We start from the raw sequence: 19610 nt of genomic DNA on the forward strand, positions 1-19610 counted from the left end.
GCAGGATAATTCGTGCAGGCTCGTTGGTACCACAGTAGAACATGTGGCGAGCTAGCTTCTCAGCAGCAATGTTGGGACCTCTGATGCGCCGGTAACCCTGCTGTTCTCGATTATTAAATGTAGCCAAGCACCTGCGACACACCTCGACGTGGGTTTTGTCTTTGCTCCGTTGGGTCGAAACAAGCCGAGAGAGGGAACGGATAAGGGTGTAATGGTGATGGGTCTCGTCCTTGATGAGCAGGAGGTTGATTTCTCGTACCTCGTTGTTGTTGCTCACGTTGCTCACCCGGATGGGGTGGACCTCATTTTCGTTCTCGGTGAGACCGTAAACATTAATGGCTAATTGTAGGCCCAACAAGTCACGAGCACGAACCTCAAACTTGCGAATATGCGAGACTTCTACAGGGTAGGCAATCCCGGCCATTGCATCCTCCAGTTCCGACTCATACTGCGTGTAGTGGTTAACACGGCGTGGACTGTTTTTCCAGTGAACAGGGTGCAATGCTGCCAGCACCGACCAGAGGAAGCATTTGGTGTCTTTGTTCTGAATATTGAGAACAGCTTTCCTTGCTTCAACCTCGGGTGGCAGGGCAATATAGCTAGACCCTGCCAGTGGCAGGAACTTGCTAAGCGTCAGACAAAGTTCGTGGGGGTCGCCACACAGCGAACCGCCCGAGCCTTTAGCCTGATGCTCCTCGTGCTTTGCCACAAACTCCTCGACAAACTTGTCGTAGATGCTGTCGAGGTCAGTGATATCTGCCTGATGCAGTGTTTTTGCTTTTGTCGCATGGAAGAATTTATATATTTCATCAGATGGTTTCTTATACTTGCAGCATAGCACAGCATAGAATTTAGTGGAGTATGTAGCCAATGCATCGTTGAGGATGGATATTATCTTAGCTCGCTCGCTCTCCAGAAAACTACGCACATCGCATGAGCTGTCTGATGTTATGTTAAAGTCTTCTAATAAATGCTCAAACGCAAATCGGTCTGCTTTCTTCGCCAGCTTGACGCGTTTGGCAGGTGGCGATGCATTGAGGGAGGTTACTTCTACCTTTCGCTTGGAAGGTTGCGGTAGAGATGTTCCAGTGCTCTTGCAAGTAAGCTGGTGTCGCTTGAAGTTGTCAATAGAAATATTTTTTCCACACTTAGAGCACAGTTTGGTTGCACATATTCGCTTTCCCGGCACACAAGTACGACAGTGCCTTTGAAAATGTTGACTTGACACACCAATTTGGCACGTAGGGCAATTTTTTACAGAACGCATAATGCAGAGATTTTTTGGGGGTATGTTATTTAATACCAAATGCTGTGCAATGCAAAATATAATTGCTCACTTTTTTTTAACTATTTTCTATGATCTTATTTGGGTTTTTTTTTCGCCAAATTATATGCTTCTAGTCTCCTATACAATACAATATACGTACAATATTGTCAACAGTATTATATTTCAGCAGGTCGCTTGTCCCCTAAACACTACAGCTCACAGGTCGGGAAAATCTGACATGAAAGCAGATAATACGCTTATGCCTTATTTATATATAATTTTCACGGGGCGTACAATATTGTCAACAGTATTATATTTGAGCGGGCCGCTTGTCACCTAAACACTACAGCTCACAGGTCGGGAAAATCTGACATGAAAGCAGATAATACGCTTATACCTTATTTATATATAATTTTCACGGGGCGTTCAATATTGTCAACGGTATTATATTTGAGCGCGTCGCTTGTCACCTAAACACTACAGCTCACAGGTTGGGAAAATCTGACATGAAAGCAGATAATACGCTTATACCTTATTTATATATAATTTTCACGGGGCGTTCAATATTGTCAACGGTATTATATTTGAGCGCGTCGCTTGTCACCTAAACACTACAGCTCACAGGTTGGGAAAATCTGACATGAAAGCAGATAATACGCTTATGCCTTATTTATATATAATTTTCACGGGGCGTTCAATATTGTCAACAGTATTATATTTCAGCAGGTCGGTTGTCGCCTAAACACTACAGCTCACAGGTTGGGAAAATCTGACGTGAAAGCAGATAATACGCTTATGCCTTATTTATATATAATTTTCACGGGGCGTTCAATATTGTCAACGGTATTATATTTGAGCGGGCCGCTTGTCACCTAAACACTACAGCTCACAGGTCGGGAAAATCTGACGTGAAAGCAGATAATACGCTTATACCTTATTTATATATAATTTTCACGGGGCGTTCAATATTGTCAACGGTATTATATTTGAGCGCGTCGCTTGTCACCTAAACACTACAGCTCACAGGTCGGGAAAATCTGACATGAAAGCAGATAATACGCTTATGCCTTATTTATATGTAATTTTCACGGGGCGTTCAATATTGTCAACGGTATTATATTTGAGCGCGTCGCTTGTCACCTAAACACTACAGCTCACAGGTCGGGAAAATCTGACATGAAAGCAGATAATACGTTTATGCCTTATTTATATATAATTTTCACGGGGCGTTCAATATTGTCAACGGTATTATATTTGAGCGCGTCGCTTGTCACCTAAACACTACAGCTCACAGGTCGGGAAAATCTGACATGAAAGCAGATAATACGTTTATGCCTTATTTATATATAATTTTCACGGGGCGTACAATATTGTTAAGAGCGTTAGTTTTTGTAGAGCTCTCTTTTTCCATCTTTCCTCTATACAGTAAAGTTGTAGAAGACACAATTAGCTAACCTAGCATACAACATACCTTCCTAATTAATATAGATATTGTCACACATTCCTCTTATTTTATACTGTTGTAAATGGAAAAGATTATGTACGGTAAATGTTTTGTACATTATAGGGAAAAAATGCAAAATATCCCCCAATTTTAATTCGATCCACCTCTGAATCGAATTTTTACATATTCTCACGCCACCACATATTGTCCTATTTGCTTCTTTTACTTGCCTTGCTTAATTAACTCTCGCTAATTAGCATTTTTTTTGGAAGAAGTCAACTAGAACAACATATGGCGGTATGAGAAATATGCAAATCAAAGAACATTTTAGCAATATATGGGCCCTAGCAATTAGCTTCGTCGACTAAGAGTACTCCTTCAAACATCTTCAGCTAGATCGTATTACTACGCGAGGACGTTTAAAATTTTTGGGTGTTGAAAAAGTTTGACGCTACTTTTTTATTTCTATTGTTTGCTAATAGATGGCGCTAATAGTACCCCCTCCCCTGCCCTCTCCCCTCTTCTCCTCTGCTGTATGACAAATAGCACAAACATAAAAATCAAGATTTTGGAGAGCAAAACATAAAATTTGCATGCATCTGATGTCGAACCGGGAACTTTTATCTTTCGGGGAGTCAACATTATTTTTTACTCAGCCGTCATATAACATGAACGCACGCAAAGATTCACATGTGCTTTTATTATTTTGTGTTCGGTAAGTACAAGTATAATCTTACATAAATTATTGTTTAATTTAATAAATTGTAAACTCAAAACCTGCTAAACTAACACTCCTTCTGTATTTCATTAAACTATTGAAAGCGAATGTTGCGTGCACGCGGAAATAGCACAGAAAATAAAACCGGATGGAAGCAATTTAAAATCACTGGGGCAAGGTCAGTATTACGAGAGCGTAAAAAAACATGTGCTTCCATTCAACTTCGAAAAATAAGAATGAATGTGTGCATACAGAACACATATGCTTTCTTTTCACAGTTGTAAAATCATATAAATTGTGCATGAAGTAAGTTGCGGGAAGGCTCTCTCAATTAGGTACAAGTATTGTACAATTAGGTACAAATTGTTGTACAATTATTTTCCCCAGTTGTCCAGTTGGAGTTGGGGGGGGGGCATAACACTGGTACTATTTGTAATCACAGTGCTTACTCATGTATTTTGTTTAATATTTTATTTTAAATTCACTGTCAGAAACTAGTGTTACCTACTCTGTTGGTTGTCACTGTCAAGCTTCCAGTATTCGTACAGCGTAAAAAGCTATAACCCCTCCCCCTCAAAAATATATACATTGTATACGCCAAGATGCTCAATAGCCTAGCAACACATCATGAAAAAACATGCCAAGAGGACCCAGTTGGTTTATAAGTCAGTGCCGCCAATTCCTATTTGTAGGTTAGCTTAGCCAGTGAAAAATCATATTGTTACGATATAGTAGAATTTTTGTAGAGTGGGTAGGCAACACCGACGAGCATCAAATGATGATTTCAAGCCTCAAATAATAATTTCGAGCCTTAAATAAAAGGAACATCCAATAAAATTGCCAAATATAAAAAGGGGGCAATAAACCCCCCTCATAAAAGGCTACAGTAAACCCACAGTGTCGCCAACACTAGGCCCCCAACAGTGTTGCCAGACATAAAAAATACATGGACCCCCTCAGGCCCTTTGATGAAAATTTACAGTGAAAAACCCAGTAGGTTAACAACACTGTCAATCTACGGTAGTGTTGCCAGATGTAAACAGAGGGCAATAGACCCCCCCCCCCCCTCATAAAAGGCTACAGTAAACCCACAGTGTTGTCAACTCTGCTCTCAAAATGTACATCATAAAAAGCTACGACGAGCGTCATAATCTTGGTGATTTTTTCGGGTAAGGAGTTGGCAACACATGCCTTACGAGAGAAATCCATTAAGGCGATCGAGCTCCAAATGATGGTTCGAGCTCCAAATGATGACTGGGTACCCGGCCACTAGGTCTACTCATATTAAACCGTAAATAGTGTCCTTATCATAATTAAGCTACAAATAAATACGGCAGCTAATAGTTTTCAAACTATCGTTTAAAAAGTCGCCAAATTTCAGCTACAAAACTAGAAAAAGTTACAATTACATAGTGTATCCTGAAAGTTTAATTTTCATTGGAAGAAAAGTTACTGAAATTATTGAAGTTTCATTAACGCATTCAACAAAGTAGGTCCATATACAGTATCAGAAACAGAAAAATGTATGCTAAGATAACTAACTAACTCTGTAGCTTTCTTAAACCCGAAGGTTCATGACTGCAGCAATACAGGTCTTCCATCTGTCCCTATCCTGAGCAAGATCTATATACTCTTTTCCATCCCTACCGATTTCCTTTAGGTCCATCTCAACGTTGTCCATCCATCTTCGTCTTGGCCTTCCTACAGGTCTCTTACCATCAGGTTTCCCAACAAGAATCCTGTAAACTCTTCTTTTTCCTCCCATGCGTGCCACATGGCCTGCCCACCTAAGTCTTCTTGATTTAATCATTCTAATAATATCTGGACATGAATACAAATTATGTACTTCTAAATTATGTAACCTTCTCGACTCACCTGTCTCCTCATCCCTTTTAGGTCAAAATATTTTCCTAAGGATCTTATTTTCAAATACTCTCAATTTATGTTCCTATTTCAATGTAAGGGACCAAGTTTCACACCCATATAATACTACAGGCAAAATTACTGTTTTGTGTATTTTAACTTTTAGTTTCTTAGATATTAAACGAGAAGACAAAGGTCTATGAAGAGAGAAGTAACATGCATTTCCTGAATTAAGCCTACTTTTTATTTCCTCTTTAATATAATTTTCATTTGTTAATATTATTGTTAATATTATTAATGTATGCTAACATAATGTTTTTATTCGCTTTAATGAAACTATTCAAACATTTTACTCGTACAAGGCTGTGTACCAGAAAAAAACCTTTCCATGAAAAAAATATATCCATATGTACGGTGCCGAATAAAAAATAAATTTAAGCATGTTTTTCTTAATCGATTTAAATAAAAAATTCCGATTTAAATATAATGAATGATTTTTCAAATGAAAATCATGATTTTCATCCACCCTGATAATTATACTGATACGATCACCCACTTAAACTCCTTTCATCCCTAGAATAATCAGATTTCTGCACGCACTCCTGAAAGTATGGGAGTGTGTGTAACAAAATCATTTCCGTTTAGATTTTGTAGAAGCCTTTCAAGCTTCTCAGGATCTAAATTGATTTTCTTTTGTCTATTTGTAGGCCCTTTCGTCAGCGCCCTAGCAAACAAGTTTGGCTTCCGCCTGGTGACGATCTTAGGGAGCGTAATAGGCTGCGTGGGCTTCATCCTGTCGTTCTTCGCCACGAGCGTCAACTATCTCAAGGTCACGTATGGGGTTCTCGGAGGTAAGTTGCTGCAATTGCATTCTCTTGTTTGCACCATTGACGGATTTAGCGGGAGGGGCAAGTGCCCCCCAAAAGGGACGAGAAAGTATTAAGCCGACCGGGGTTGCCAACAAATGTTGGTACATTTCGAAAAACGCTTGTGAATTTGTTATCAACATCTCATGTTAGCAACATAAATTTTGTTATCCACAAGAAGTAGGTTAAGATCAAATAATGTTAGCAACATTTGTTACCAACACATGTTAACAGAAACAGAGCCTTTTCGATGTTAGCAACATTTTCCCTGCTTCCGCCACCTTCACGCTAGTGACAGCCAGTATTTTGTTTTGTAATTTATTTATCATGGAAAGTCTTTTGAGTGTGATGGAGTGGTCAAAGGATCAAGTGCTGAACTTAGTTGAATTGTTCCGCGAGAAGCCTGTCCTTTGGGACCAAACTTACCCACAATTTAAAAGACAAAAACCAACACGTCACTTCCGCTATAATTAGCTATTGCCCACAGTGAAGGTCTCACCCTGAATCTTCTTGTTCTTCTCCCTTATGCCAAAATGACACATAATGCCACAGAGAGTACAACTTCCTCCACATTTTGCAGCAACTGAGGTCATGCAACCAAAATGTTAACAAAAGTTATTAACAAAAATAAAGTCAAACAATGTAGTGTTCTGGTTACCAACATTTGTTGACATCTGTTGCTGTTGTTGGTAACAAAAAGTTGATAACATTTGTTGGTAACATTAGGCTTTACAAAAAATGTTCCAGCAATTTGTTTCCACATAGTAAAATAACAATTCAAAGTTTAGTACAAATACATTAATCGAGGCTACATTTTCTAGTTCTTACGGCGGCCGGTCCTAGTTCTGCCAAGGGAAGTGGGGAGCAGGGATTACGCAACAGACCAACCAGACAACAGCAGGGGCGCCGAAAGACACGACGCGGCCGGAAAAAGCACTACGTGAAACTCGTTCTACTGGACGCTACGTTTCTTATCGTGCTGGATTGGTCGCTTCCGCGCTCCCCACTTCCCCTGCCAGCTTCTAGAGCGCCCGCCGTAAGAACTGAAAAGAGCTATAGTATGTAATTCGAATCCGAGACGAATATTTCCCACGTTTGTGACAGTTTCACAGGAAATTAATTCTCAAGCATATCCCTTTCTATGGTCTTTGTTAATACCAATATCTTAGAACTAGTTCTATTTCACGAAAATCTATTAATGCTATTAGTAGACAATCAAATGGTCCTGGGTTCATTTCCTGGTAGAGCTACGTTGCACAGTGTTTCGGATTTCATTTAGTTTATCTGACCACAAGTTGGATATCAAACGAACCCTTGCAATAGTCTTGATGCGAATAATTATATTTTTTTTCTGTTTTTAATATATCGAAAAATATTCACAATATATTTCCTTGTAATGTGCTTACCGCATTTTTCTGTGCCCCTCCAAGATGAAAAATTCTAGATCCGCCTACTGTTTGCGCGTTCAAAATTTTTCGCCCTTGATAGGAAAACAACAATCCATCTCCCCCACTTCTTTTCAGAATGTTACGCCTTCGAACATGCCTCACCTGTCTTGCAAATCACACGGGGTAGGGGTTACCTTTTCGGACGGCATTCGAATATCAGAATTTAGGTAAAAATGGCAAAGTGGAAATGGCAAGCGGAAAAAAATGACAAAGGGAAAAATGGCAAAAATAAAAAATGGCAACGGTAGAAATGGCGAGAATAGAAATGGAAAATGCGATATATTCTGATTTTATCTGAAAATTAAGAAATTAAATAGCTCGCGTTGCATCATTTGTAATTAAATTTAATATAATTTTGATGTCTTAACACTGTCTTTGAATAGATACATTGTATTTGATGTTCCCAAAAATTATTATTATGCCGTTTAAATTCTTCATTCTTTAATCTGGTAGGACTTACTTTTGCCATTGTGTGTACATGCAGTCGTGCGCATTCTAAAAAGGAAGAAGACTGTAATAATCTATCTGTCTGTCTGTAATAATCGTATTCTGATACTTTGTTACGTTTATGAGATCATGTAAGATTTATTTCAAACTGTAGAAAAAGGTAAAGTGCTCCCCTGTGCTTAGCACCACGCCATGATGGCGTAATGGCGTATAGGGGGTGTGGGGGGGTAACGCCGCACACTTTCTTGATCCGGCCCTGAGTGGGAGTGATGTGATCAGCACTGTACCACGAACATTTTATTAGGTTTGGTAATCTTATTCGGTAATATAATGTATAAATTAACATAAATTAATTTAACACGTATCAGGTATTACATTCGTAAGAACTTGATGAATAGCCTACTCTTTACAATGTACAGTTATCGAAACAAGGTCTTCCCCATAAGGCTTTAATAGGAGCAAGTAATGCAGGAGGGTAGGTAACACACATTGCACCCTTCGATGATCGGGTGATTTTGCCTGTCTTAACACCGAGAAACGTCTTCCACGCGAAGGTCAGCATGACAGGAAGGCAAAGAGGATCACGTGAGTATTGGTTACGCGGAGTCTTGTGCTTCTCCATGTTACAGAAAGAGTAGAGCTGCATGCAATATATGGAAATAGGTTGTTTTCAACTACACGCTTAATTATGATTTTCCCAATTGTAAATCTATCAGACGTGTCTGCCGATTTAGTCGGGACAGTCGTTTACTTTCAATTCCTGTTCGTCATAGGTGTAACTTGACGGGAGCAGAAAGGACATTTGTAACCCGGCTCCCCAAATCAGGTTTCTTAAAGCTGCTAAAACAGGAATTAAATACTAAGATTCGACGCGTCCAAAAAAATTTATTATATTTGAAAGATGGTTCTCAAATAGATACAAATTTAATACTTTGAAAGTGTGTCAGATTTGTTTATTACGTCACATCTTAGTGTGGCAAAAGTCTACTACAAAAGTGAGATTTCGTAACAGAAAAATGAACCCACTCCATTTATTACGTAGCCGATTTCATCTTGAAACTTAAATTAAGAATATTAGTTAACAATGTCATTTTTAACTAATAAAAAATAAATTATTGTGTTAGCCCCAATTCTTTAATACCTTAGCACAATCTTTTTCACAAGTTTAAATTTGGTGAAAGTCCACTTTATGCACAGATAGACTAATCTGAACTGCATATAGTTTAAAGTGGGATCCGAACCATTATGTGCTATCACCTGGTATCGTACCCGAGACTCCTTGATTACAAGGCCTTACCACTGCGCCATCAATCTCTTCATTTCGTCCTTTTTAAACCTATACATATGTATCATTATAGGTTGTTTAACGTTGCTACGCCTGTATGGATTTTTTAGCCAGTATTCGAGCACATAACGTCAAGTTTCATAGTACGAGGCGTATTTTTAAAGTAAGTACCGTTTTGAAATTCCGCCGCTGCAGCGCTGCGGTTGGTGTCCCGTGCATGTGCACTGTGTACCTACGAAAAAGTGGAAAAGAACAGACGCTTCAAGATTTCTTCGTTATCAGAGGAGTTTCCTGAAGTTTCAAGAAGTGTTATCTACGAAATTGTTACCGAACGCTTAAACTATCGAAGATTGTGCTCACGATGGGTACCAAAAATGTTAACTGAGGCGCACAAAAGCAAACGTTTAGGTAGCGCCTTGACTTTTTCTGTCAAGATCTCATCGCATCATTTGGCTGGGAACAATTTGATCATCCTCCATACAGCCCCGATCTAGCGCCCAGTGACTACCACGTGTTTCTGCAACTGAAGAAGCATCTCGGAGGTCAGCGCCACGATGACGACGATAGCCTCAAAACGGCCGTGTTGCAGTGGCTGTCAACTCAGGCGGCAAACTTCTATACAAAAGCTTGTTGTTCGATATGATAAGTTCCTTACTATTGGTGGCAATTATGTAGAACAGTAGATAAAAGTGTGGTCTTTCATGTAACAATAAAATTGTTAGAAAAAGTTTACTTGTTTTTTGTACATGTCAAAACGGTACTTACTTTAAAAATACGCCTCGTATATAAGCTTCTCTTCCATGTTTATGGTTTCCTGTCTGCAGTAGAAAAACTGGCAGGTTCCCATAGCTTTTCTTTCAACAGCCTTACAATGGTTGCATATCATATCACCCAAAATTGATTCATTCGTTTCGAAGACAATCTCCGATGCGCAGTGGGATCGTTGTCGCCTTGTAATTAAGGGATCCCGGGTTCGATACTCGGTGGAGGAACATAGTGGTTCGGATCTTACTTTAAACCGTAGATCCAGTCACGATTAGGCTAACAGGACATAAAGTGGACTTAAGGCACCAAATCAACCAACCAACATAATCCCGTTATTGTCCATATTATCGAATCCAGAACCTTCGTCGCGAACAACATAAGCAGGAAGACAATGTGAAATTACCGAACAGAAACAGAACGTAAAAACTACAACGGATAGAAATCGACGATACAGCACGCGTTCTGAAATGAACAAGAATACGAAAGTTGAAGGACCACTTTTCTCCCTTCAATGGGGAAGATATCCTTCTTGCTGAGAAGCCTTTACGTAGGAGTGCCCTGAGGGAACTTCAAGGCCACGACGATAAAGTGATCTACATGCAATGACGGGACCAAAACACACGTCTGATAGCTGTGTTCCTCCTTATTTCGTACACCATTGACAACAGGAAAACGTGACCTCGTCTTTGGTAGAGCAGACGCCTGCTTGCTTGCCAGCACCCTTTAGTTCAGTGACCTTCATCCGTAGTTAGCAAGAGTGAATGACTCGCCAGATACTTGTTGTCTGTGAGGCTACACAAGAATAGATATTTCGTTAGTGGCTGTAAGTATTGTTTCATCTGCAGTTATATCAGTTAACATTTGAATAGTTTCCTAATTGTTACGTTAGTGATAAACATGTAAATTTGTTCTCGAGAGTGAGCATTTTATCTATTTGAACGGTGGGAATTTTATACTGCCTGCATGTATTATTTTTTTCCTGAAACAAGAAGAAATTCGAAGACGCGAAAAGAGTCGTATAAGAGTAGTTAACAAAAGGAAAAGAAAACAAAAATGTAAATGCTGAAATAAATTATGGTAGAGATTGAGTGAATAACATTTTGTCATGGGGCCTCCTCGATGGCGTAGTGATAAAGTCGTCGCCTTGTAATCAGGGGATCCCGGGTTTGATACACTGTAGATGCACTTAGTGGTTCGTATCCCACTTTAAACTGAAGGTCCAGTCCAGATTATCATATCTGTGCACAAAAAAAAAAAACTAAGAAGGAAATTGTCACAGTGTAAGAAAATTTCATGTTCAAACACATACGAAACAAAAGGGAATAATACGAGTATATTCTGGGTTAGAGTTCACATCTGTAACATCTAAGCAACACAATCGTATCAGATCCATTTTAATTATACATGTATGATAATATAAGAGAAGTAGAGGAAAGAGAACACCAAGCGAATTTCAAATCTATCCAGAATTTCAAATCTCGTTACGTAAGGTTCTGGGTTGGAGTCCCGGACAGGCATGACTTTCTTGTTCTTGCCCTTATATCTGCTTCATTTAATCATAAATCATCGTTATGGTTTACCTACAGGGGAAGAATAATGACAATAATTGCCAATACAAAGCCAATAACAAACAGAACAACTCGATTACGGAGTTGTCAAGAAGAAACGAGACTTGACAGTGTCTCAGTCTCTCGGTTTGTCGAATTGAAAATTGCTCTCCCGTTCTCGGTCTCGACTATAGTTAAATATAGAAATCGAAAACGTAATATTTCATATATCCCAGTGTTGTAGGAGATTTCGTGAGAGATGAAATAAGTACTCTTCCATCGTATTTATTTTTATAATTTTTGTTCCCTGTTCGCTGATCGCGACGATAAGGACGAATGACCGTTACATGAAATTGATGACGAAATACTTAAGTGACAAGGACGGTATTCAATCCCGGGAATTTTGGCGACGATATCGAATGTCAATCACTTAATGAGCTTGCCCACAGAGCCTGCTTAATGTTGTTTGTGTCAGGTAACTCGTAATAACTGTCAATATCCCACATTCACTATCATTTGCTTCATAATTTATCTTATTGTTGTGATTAACCTGAATTTGAAAGGAAAAAATGCAAGATTGAATGTCTCTGATGTTACTTCGTGCCGAATAATATGACGTGAAATTATGATATGAATTTATTAACCGTATAATAGGCCTAGTCATTCCATTGATTGATCCCAATTGAGCACACAAAATATGGTATATAATGTCCACTCCATGGAGGAGCGGTTAGCACAGCGCGCTACGATGGCGTAGGTCCCTGATTTGGATCTCGACTTGGGCATGGGTGTCCTTGGTGAGTGTCCCTTCATCAATTTCATCATATCATCAGACATCTTCATCGTCGCTATTTGCCAAAAGTGAAAGAATAGCAAAACTAAATAACAAACATCCAATCAAATCGAACATCTCCACCGATTTAATTCTATACGGTACCAAATTCCCACTTTATTACTGCATCTTACGTCATTTTACAGCATCTCAATTGTTTTCCGATTCGAAAACAATTGGAATGTTGTTTTGTGCAGTTGTGAATTGTTTCGTTGTTTGGATTGTTTAATTAAGGTCGCATCAATTGTGACAGAGGGAAGCAAGAGCACAAAGGAAGGGAAAAAGACAGGGAAGAGACCACGGCTCTCTTTAAAGGTAGCATCCCGTGAATACAACTGAAGTGACTGCAGAATAATATGGATAAAATTTATTTCGTTTTTTCCGTTTATTTCTGTTTGTTGTTTTACTTCGCTTTACTTCTACCACTCGCGTTAAACGTGTCGGCGAGGAAGAATTATAAACTCGTGAAATGGACGATGGTACAAAAAAAAATATATGCCTCTCCCACGGTTCGAAACTGTAACTACAAAATATTATCTTATTTTTAAAAATGTATGGCCAAATATGGTTTGTCACGTAGCAATTTTCGCTCATATCTTTCTCAAGGGGTTCCATTGCCTCTCCGATGCCGTAGTGGTGACGTCTTCGCCATGTAATCAAAGGCTTCCGAATTCAATACCAGATAGAGGAACGTTTTGTTCGGATCCCACTTTAATCTGTAGGTCCGGGTGCTATAAACTGGACTTAAACAATTAGCGTGTGGCATGTGGTCTGTGAATGAGAACCATCATTTCTTTGACAATGACTCTAATAATACTGGAAATAATATTTCCTTACGAGTAGCTCTTGTTAAGAAACCAGTTCTTGAAATTTCTTCTGGAAGCCTCGTACCACCCAACTGTTTGTTGTGGCTGGGGCATGAGTCATGTGACTCATGCTATCAAAGCTCAATCCTTCCCGATTTGATTTTTGATTTGATTTAGTTTATTTTATTCGCGTTTTGTGCCTCTTGGCTAATTTGCGAAGATGGGGATGAGTGATGAAATGATGAAATTGATGAATGGACATTCACAAACAACCAAGCCCGACCGGGATTCGAACCCGGGACCCTTGGCGTCGCAGCGCGATGTGCTAAACACTCGGCCACAGGGTCGGGCTCAATCCTTCCCGAGAACTCAGAATCACCATGCAAACTTAAGCGAATATTTTGTTATTTTGGTTGCATAAACAACAGGCTTTAAGTCGTTACGAAATTCTACGTCCCGTGGCCCAGGTAATTCTTTCTCGGACTGTACATGTGAATTATTTATATCAATTATTTATCATTTGCTTTTGCTTTCTTTAGTCGGCATTTTTACTTTCGCCATTCTCACTTTTGCCATTTTTACTTGGCCATTTTTACCGGACACCGAATATCAACATCTCGTGAATGTTGGAAGTGTTATAAATATTTGGCCAAAGGTTGAAATGCCAGATATACGATCTATACAATTATCTCGTCTCTTCTATTTACTAAGGTTCTCGTATATTATTTTACTGTTCTTGGAACATTGTAATTTACATTACGTTCATCGTAAAAAGAGCAATTTCCATTCCATGCCTTATGAAAAAGAGTTATTATTATTATTAGATCTTCGATGACCCACTCAAACGTACAGAGAAATTGATAATTGTATTTACATGAGATAAAATGGTCACTGCGCACTCGGTTTGTTTCATCAATAAATATTATCAAATATGTTTGAAGGAATTCATTTGCTACTTTTCAGGGAACCAAGCTGAAAAAACTTAACAGGCGGGAAAATGTAAAAGCAAGGAAAATTTTGTTAAACTTTTGCTATATTGGCACCGTCAATATTGAATGTACGAGTATAATGGGGGGAAAATGTAAAATCTGGGAACCAAATTGAGGTTCCACTTGCTCACTGACTCATCAATACAGAGGCCAAACTCCTGGACCTAGAAACATGAACATTCGCTTATGATCTAAGCATTCACTGAGAAGGGATTTTCCGGAATTCAACCCCTAAGGAGGGAGCAGGTCTGAATTATTTATTTTGATACATTTACAACCCAAACCCCTGAACATAGGAACAGGAAAATACTTATAAACAATAATCCTCAATAGATGGCTCTGTGTGCATTACACGTATCCCTGTGGTTGTGTTTCGCGGAGATCTAAGCAAGCTGAATAATGAATATATCCGAAATATAAATATAAACATTGATATAATACAAACCGAGCGAAGCCGCGGGTAGGTCTCTAGTATCAGATATTTGTCAAGCAGCAAATACATTCCCTTGTTAACTCGTACAAAATATTACTAAATTACAGCACACTTCAGGTGGTTTCGTGAAGTTTGGTATTTGCTTTTCGTTTCCTGCCATCCTTGCACATTCGTTCCGTACACAACTCAGATGCCCACACGTTTTATTGTCACTCAAATTTAAGAAGCAATTTTATTATTGAATTACTTCTTACTTGTTGTTTATATATTTGCAGTTACATAATAAATATATTATTTTATTGATTTGCCTTATTTGACTTCGCTCTTCTGCCACTTTTGGCTAATCGCAAAGATTAGGTGAATGATGAAATTGATGAAGACACACAAATAAGATTCATGTCCAGCCTAGGGATGGCCAAACGGATCCGGATCCGAAAAATCCGAATCCGGATCCGAGAGTTTCGTATCTCAATCCCATTATAATATTACCACACCTTAAAAGGTATTATGATCTTCGATTACAAAGAAATTTTTCATTAGTTAGTCCTACAATAATTTTTTTCAAGTGTTGTTCCTAAAATACTTTGCTACGCATCGGCTAACACACTCGTGCACAAAAGTAATCTTACTTGTTTAACATAAAATGTCAGAGGTGATTTTGAAATGCCATTGAAACGAATATGTATTCATTCGAATGTATTGGATATGAACACACACAAAAATGTGAGACATTCCATTCCAGGATGAAACCTTTAACACATATAACAAGATAGAAATGTTATACAAAAATTATACAATTGTTCTACAGTTACAGTTTTACAAATTAAAATGAAACATTATAATACGAGGGGCGATCAGGTTGCTCTGACCCTAACATAGAAAGAGCGGCAATAGGGTTTCAATTTTATTTTTATTTTTCAACATACTCCCCTGCAACTCCAATGCACTTCTCCCATCGGTGCTCCAACGCGTGGATACCTTGCAAAAAAAAATCTTACGACTGGTCCTCCAACCATGAGTCCACAGCCCTTATCACCTCAGAATCATCAGAAAATTTTTGCCCACGAATGTCATTCTTCAAATGTTTGAACAAATAGAAATCACTGGGGGCCAAATCTGGGGAATAGAGTGGGTGGGGCAGCAATTCGAACGATGCATCTGCGATAGCGGCCCTCGCAATGCGTGAGGTGTGGACAGGTGCATTGTCCTGGTGATGGAGCACACCACGGGTCAACATCCCACGCCTCTTTTTCTTGATGGAATCACGTAATTTCTTGATTAGGTCACTGTAGTATGTGCCAGTGATGGTTTGGCCTCTTTGTAGATAGTCCACAAGAAGGACACCCTTGCAGTCCTAGAAAATTGAGGCCATCACCTTCTTGGCTGACGTTTGCACCTTGAACTTCTTCGTTGGTGGAGAATGTGGGTGTTTCCACTCCATGCTTTGTGATTTTGTTTCTGGGTCGAAGTGATGGACCCATGTTTCATCCATAGTTACAAATCGGGCAAGAAAATCGTCTATATCAGCACGAAACTTGTCAAGAAGTTCTTGACTGATGAGCACTCGGGTGCGCTTATGATCTGGGGTGAGGTTTCGAGGGACCCATCTTGCAGCAATTTTTTTCATTTGCAATTCCTGGGTAATTATGTTTTGCACAGTGCCATATGACAGGCCACACATATCAGCAACATGACGGATAGTGACTCGACGATCCTTCAGCACGATATGTGGACTTTGTTAATGTTTTCGGTCGTCATGACAGTTTTTGGTGCTCCACCAGCATGTTCATCCTCACACGACTCTCTCCCACAATTAAACTCACGACACCATCTCTTCACCATATTGTATGAAGGAGCACTGTCCCCTAATGTATCCACCAAGTCCTCATGAATTTTGGATACCGTCCACTTCTTCTTCACAAAATATTTAATCACAGCTCTCACCTCAGTTTTCTCCATTCTGGCACATTGACACAACTTCACTCAGTTAAACCCCTGTAAAAAGAAAACTGTACGTTACTTAGACTTGCAATTCAGATTGAAAGCATATAAAGGATCACTAAACAATAACAAAATAAAAAATCAATCGTGACGTCATTCCTTCTATGTTAGGGTCGGAGCAACCTGATCGCCCCTCGTATATGCAGTGTTATATCGTAGCGTTCCAACCTGAACGCGGGGATCTTAAATAGGGATGTAACTTGCCCCTCCCGATTAATACTTGTTGATGGTAGAGACAGCCCTGAACGGGCAGGTACAAATATCTAACTATTCATTAAAATAGACTCATGATTCGTTTTAGACTGAAGTGAGCAATGCGAATGGCAGAATGGGGTGTAGACTAGCTTACCCTGTTCGGTTTAGAAATAAGACCAGTAGCTCCTGCTTCTCCGATGATTCCAGATTAAAAGACCTCGTGTCGCTCTCATGCGCACCTATTTAAACCCTCGCTTGGCCTCTCGTCACCTCTTGCCAAAGGCCAGTGTTCTTACCATTTCCTGTGAAAGGCTTACCCAACACATTTCTGAGCAGGAGCTGACAAGGCCTGCCAGGGTCAATATTTCTTAATCGAACGGGTATGGTACGATATAATTACAAAGTGTAAGACTAACAAGGGAGGTTATCTAAGTGTCCCCCTCCGATTTCCATGAAACTTGGCAGGCGTATAGTGGGGCCCAAAGGAAGAAATACGTGTTTTTTTGTTTCAGCTAAAAAACGGTTTTAGGGGGCAAAACCCCCTTGTTTGCGATTGCCGTAACTGTTTCACCATACTGATTTTTGTACGGATGCAGTAGACGTTTTTTCTTGTAAATGCTATATTTGAAGAATACACATGATTACATACACAAACTAACAAGTACAACTAGATTGCGTTCCCGCAACACACACGCACGTCTTCGTAGAATGTTCCACTGCTGTCGACTGAGACTGTCTTGAGGCAGTGTTGCCAACTTTACACGTTGCTTCACTGGCGTGCTACAAGTCCCTCTAAAATACACTGGTTAACGATTAAAACCTGAACATTCTCCCCCCTCCTTGATTTATTAAATCAACATAAAACACTACAACAAGTTATTTCTCTGTTGGAAAAGGGATAGGTTTGTGAATTGGTCTTTTAAATGTACCCTGAGTAGTGCGAACGTTCACTACTCTCACAAGTTTATCAGATCCTGTGTAGACCTTTTCGATGACTCCAGTCCTCCATTAGAGGGGTGGAACATGGTCTTCCTTCATTAGCGCCAGCATCCCTGGTCTGAGATTGGGTTTGGTTGTTGTCCATTTGGTTCTCTGCTGCAGGTTGTTGAGATAGTCCCTTGACCACCGCTGCCAGATGTGTTGATAGATCCGTTGAATCCGTTGCCACCGATCCAGACGATTTTCTGCTATATGTGTCACATCAAGCTCGGGAAAGGATGTTCGAGGACTGCCTATTAGGAAATGACCTGGGGTGAGATAACTATTGGCAGTAGGGTCATGGGACATAGCAGTGATAGGACGTGAATTTAAACAGGCTTCGATTTGACAAAGCAAAGTCGAAAGTTCTTCAAATGTGAAGTGCTGATTCCCAGCTGCTCTTCTTAAGTGGTATTTCATTGATTTTACCGCTGCTTCCTGCAGGCCATTGAAATGGGGCGCATGTGGAGGTATGAAATGCCATATGAATTCTTCTGATGCTGCATACTTGTGTATTTCAGTCTTGAATTCTTGAGACTCAAACAGCTGACGCAATTGTTGTAGTTCTCTGTAAGCTCCAACGAAGTTTGTTCCATTATCGCTGTATAAATTTCTACATTTTCCCCTTCTTGAAGTAAATCTCCTTAGAACTGCGATAAATGCAGATGATGTTAGATCTGAGACTAATTCTAGATGTATAGCCTTTGTAGTGAGACAGACGAAGACTGCTACATAACATTTTCTCAAAATCTTGCTTCTTGCGTTTCCTGATTTCACATTAAATGGACCAGCATAATCCACTCCTGCACTGAGGAATGCTCTACCTGGCTGAAGTCTTGTTGATGGTAGTTGACCCATTAGTTGCTCTGACGCGGATGAGTTTAGCTTGAAGCAAGGTAAACAATTATGTATAACCTTCCTGATGACTTGTCTTGCTCTCGGAATCCAGTATTTTTGGCGAAGTGAGGCCAACAGTAGCTGAGAGCCCGCGTGAAGTAATCTCTGATGCTCTGCTAGTATAATGAGTCTTGTTAAATGATGCTCTGATGGCAATATGAGTTGGTGTTTGCTCTCATAGGGTATTTGAGCATTTTGTAGTCTCCCACCTACTCTAAGCATGTTGTTTTCGTCTATGAATGGATAGAGACTTCTTAATGGACTATCGCTTTCCACTTGTCCATTGCGTTGAAGCTCCTGGAATGCTTCTCTGAAAACCTCTTGTTGTATTGCCTCGATTATTGCTGCCAGGCTTAGTCTTAAATCGTTTGCTGTTAGCTGCTCTGTTTTTTTGTATTCACGATTCTTTGTGTTGTGAATGAAACGCTGGCAAAAGGCAATGACTAACTAGTTTCGATAATGACGAAAATTTGTGAATGAAGGTCGTCGATGGAACTTGAATGACCAGTGATGTGACCCCCTTTCTTTCTTCTGTAACTTCTTCTTTCTCTGCGTGTGACGAAGAATTTGGCCAGGAAGAAGATTCTTCACTCAAGAATGTGTGTCCATTCCACCACAGTGTATTGTGTTGCAATGTGGCCGGTTCCACACCTCGAGATACAAGGTCCGCAGGATTGTCATGTGATGACACGTGTCTCCATTGTGAAGAACTTGTTGAATCTTGAACTTGTGCCACCCTGTTGGCGATAAAAGTTTTCCACTTGTTTGGCGGCGATGACAGCCATGCTAGGACTATCTTCGAATCTGTCCAAAAATATACTTGACTGAT

The 19610-nt window shown here is 39.7% G+C and overlaps 1 protein-coding gene across 2 annotated transcripts in view; it reads left to right on the top strand.

Moving 5' to 3' along the window:
• LOC145989808 (monocarboxylate transporter 14) overlaps positions 1–19610 on the top strand; it is a 277996-nt gene that overhangs the window by 207806 nt on the left and 50580 nt on the right. For both annotated transcript variants that reach the window (XM_083125169.1, XM_083125170.1), the window contains one exon: positions 6000–6143. In XM_083125169.1, the coding sequence (XP_082981295.1) occupies positions 6000–6143 (144 nt within the window). The remainder of the gene's footprint in view (positions 1–5999; positions 6144–19610) is intronic.

This window comes from Lepisma saccharinum, chromosome 7 (assembly GCF_977018435.1).
Source record: "Lepisma saccharinum chromosome 7, izLepSacc3.1, whole genome shotgun sequence".
In the NCBI taxonomy this organism is placed as follows: Eukaryota; Metazoa; Arthropoda; class Insecta; order Zygentoma; family Lepismatidae; genus Lepisma; species Lepisma saccharinum.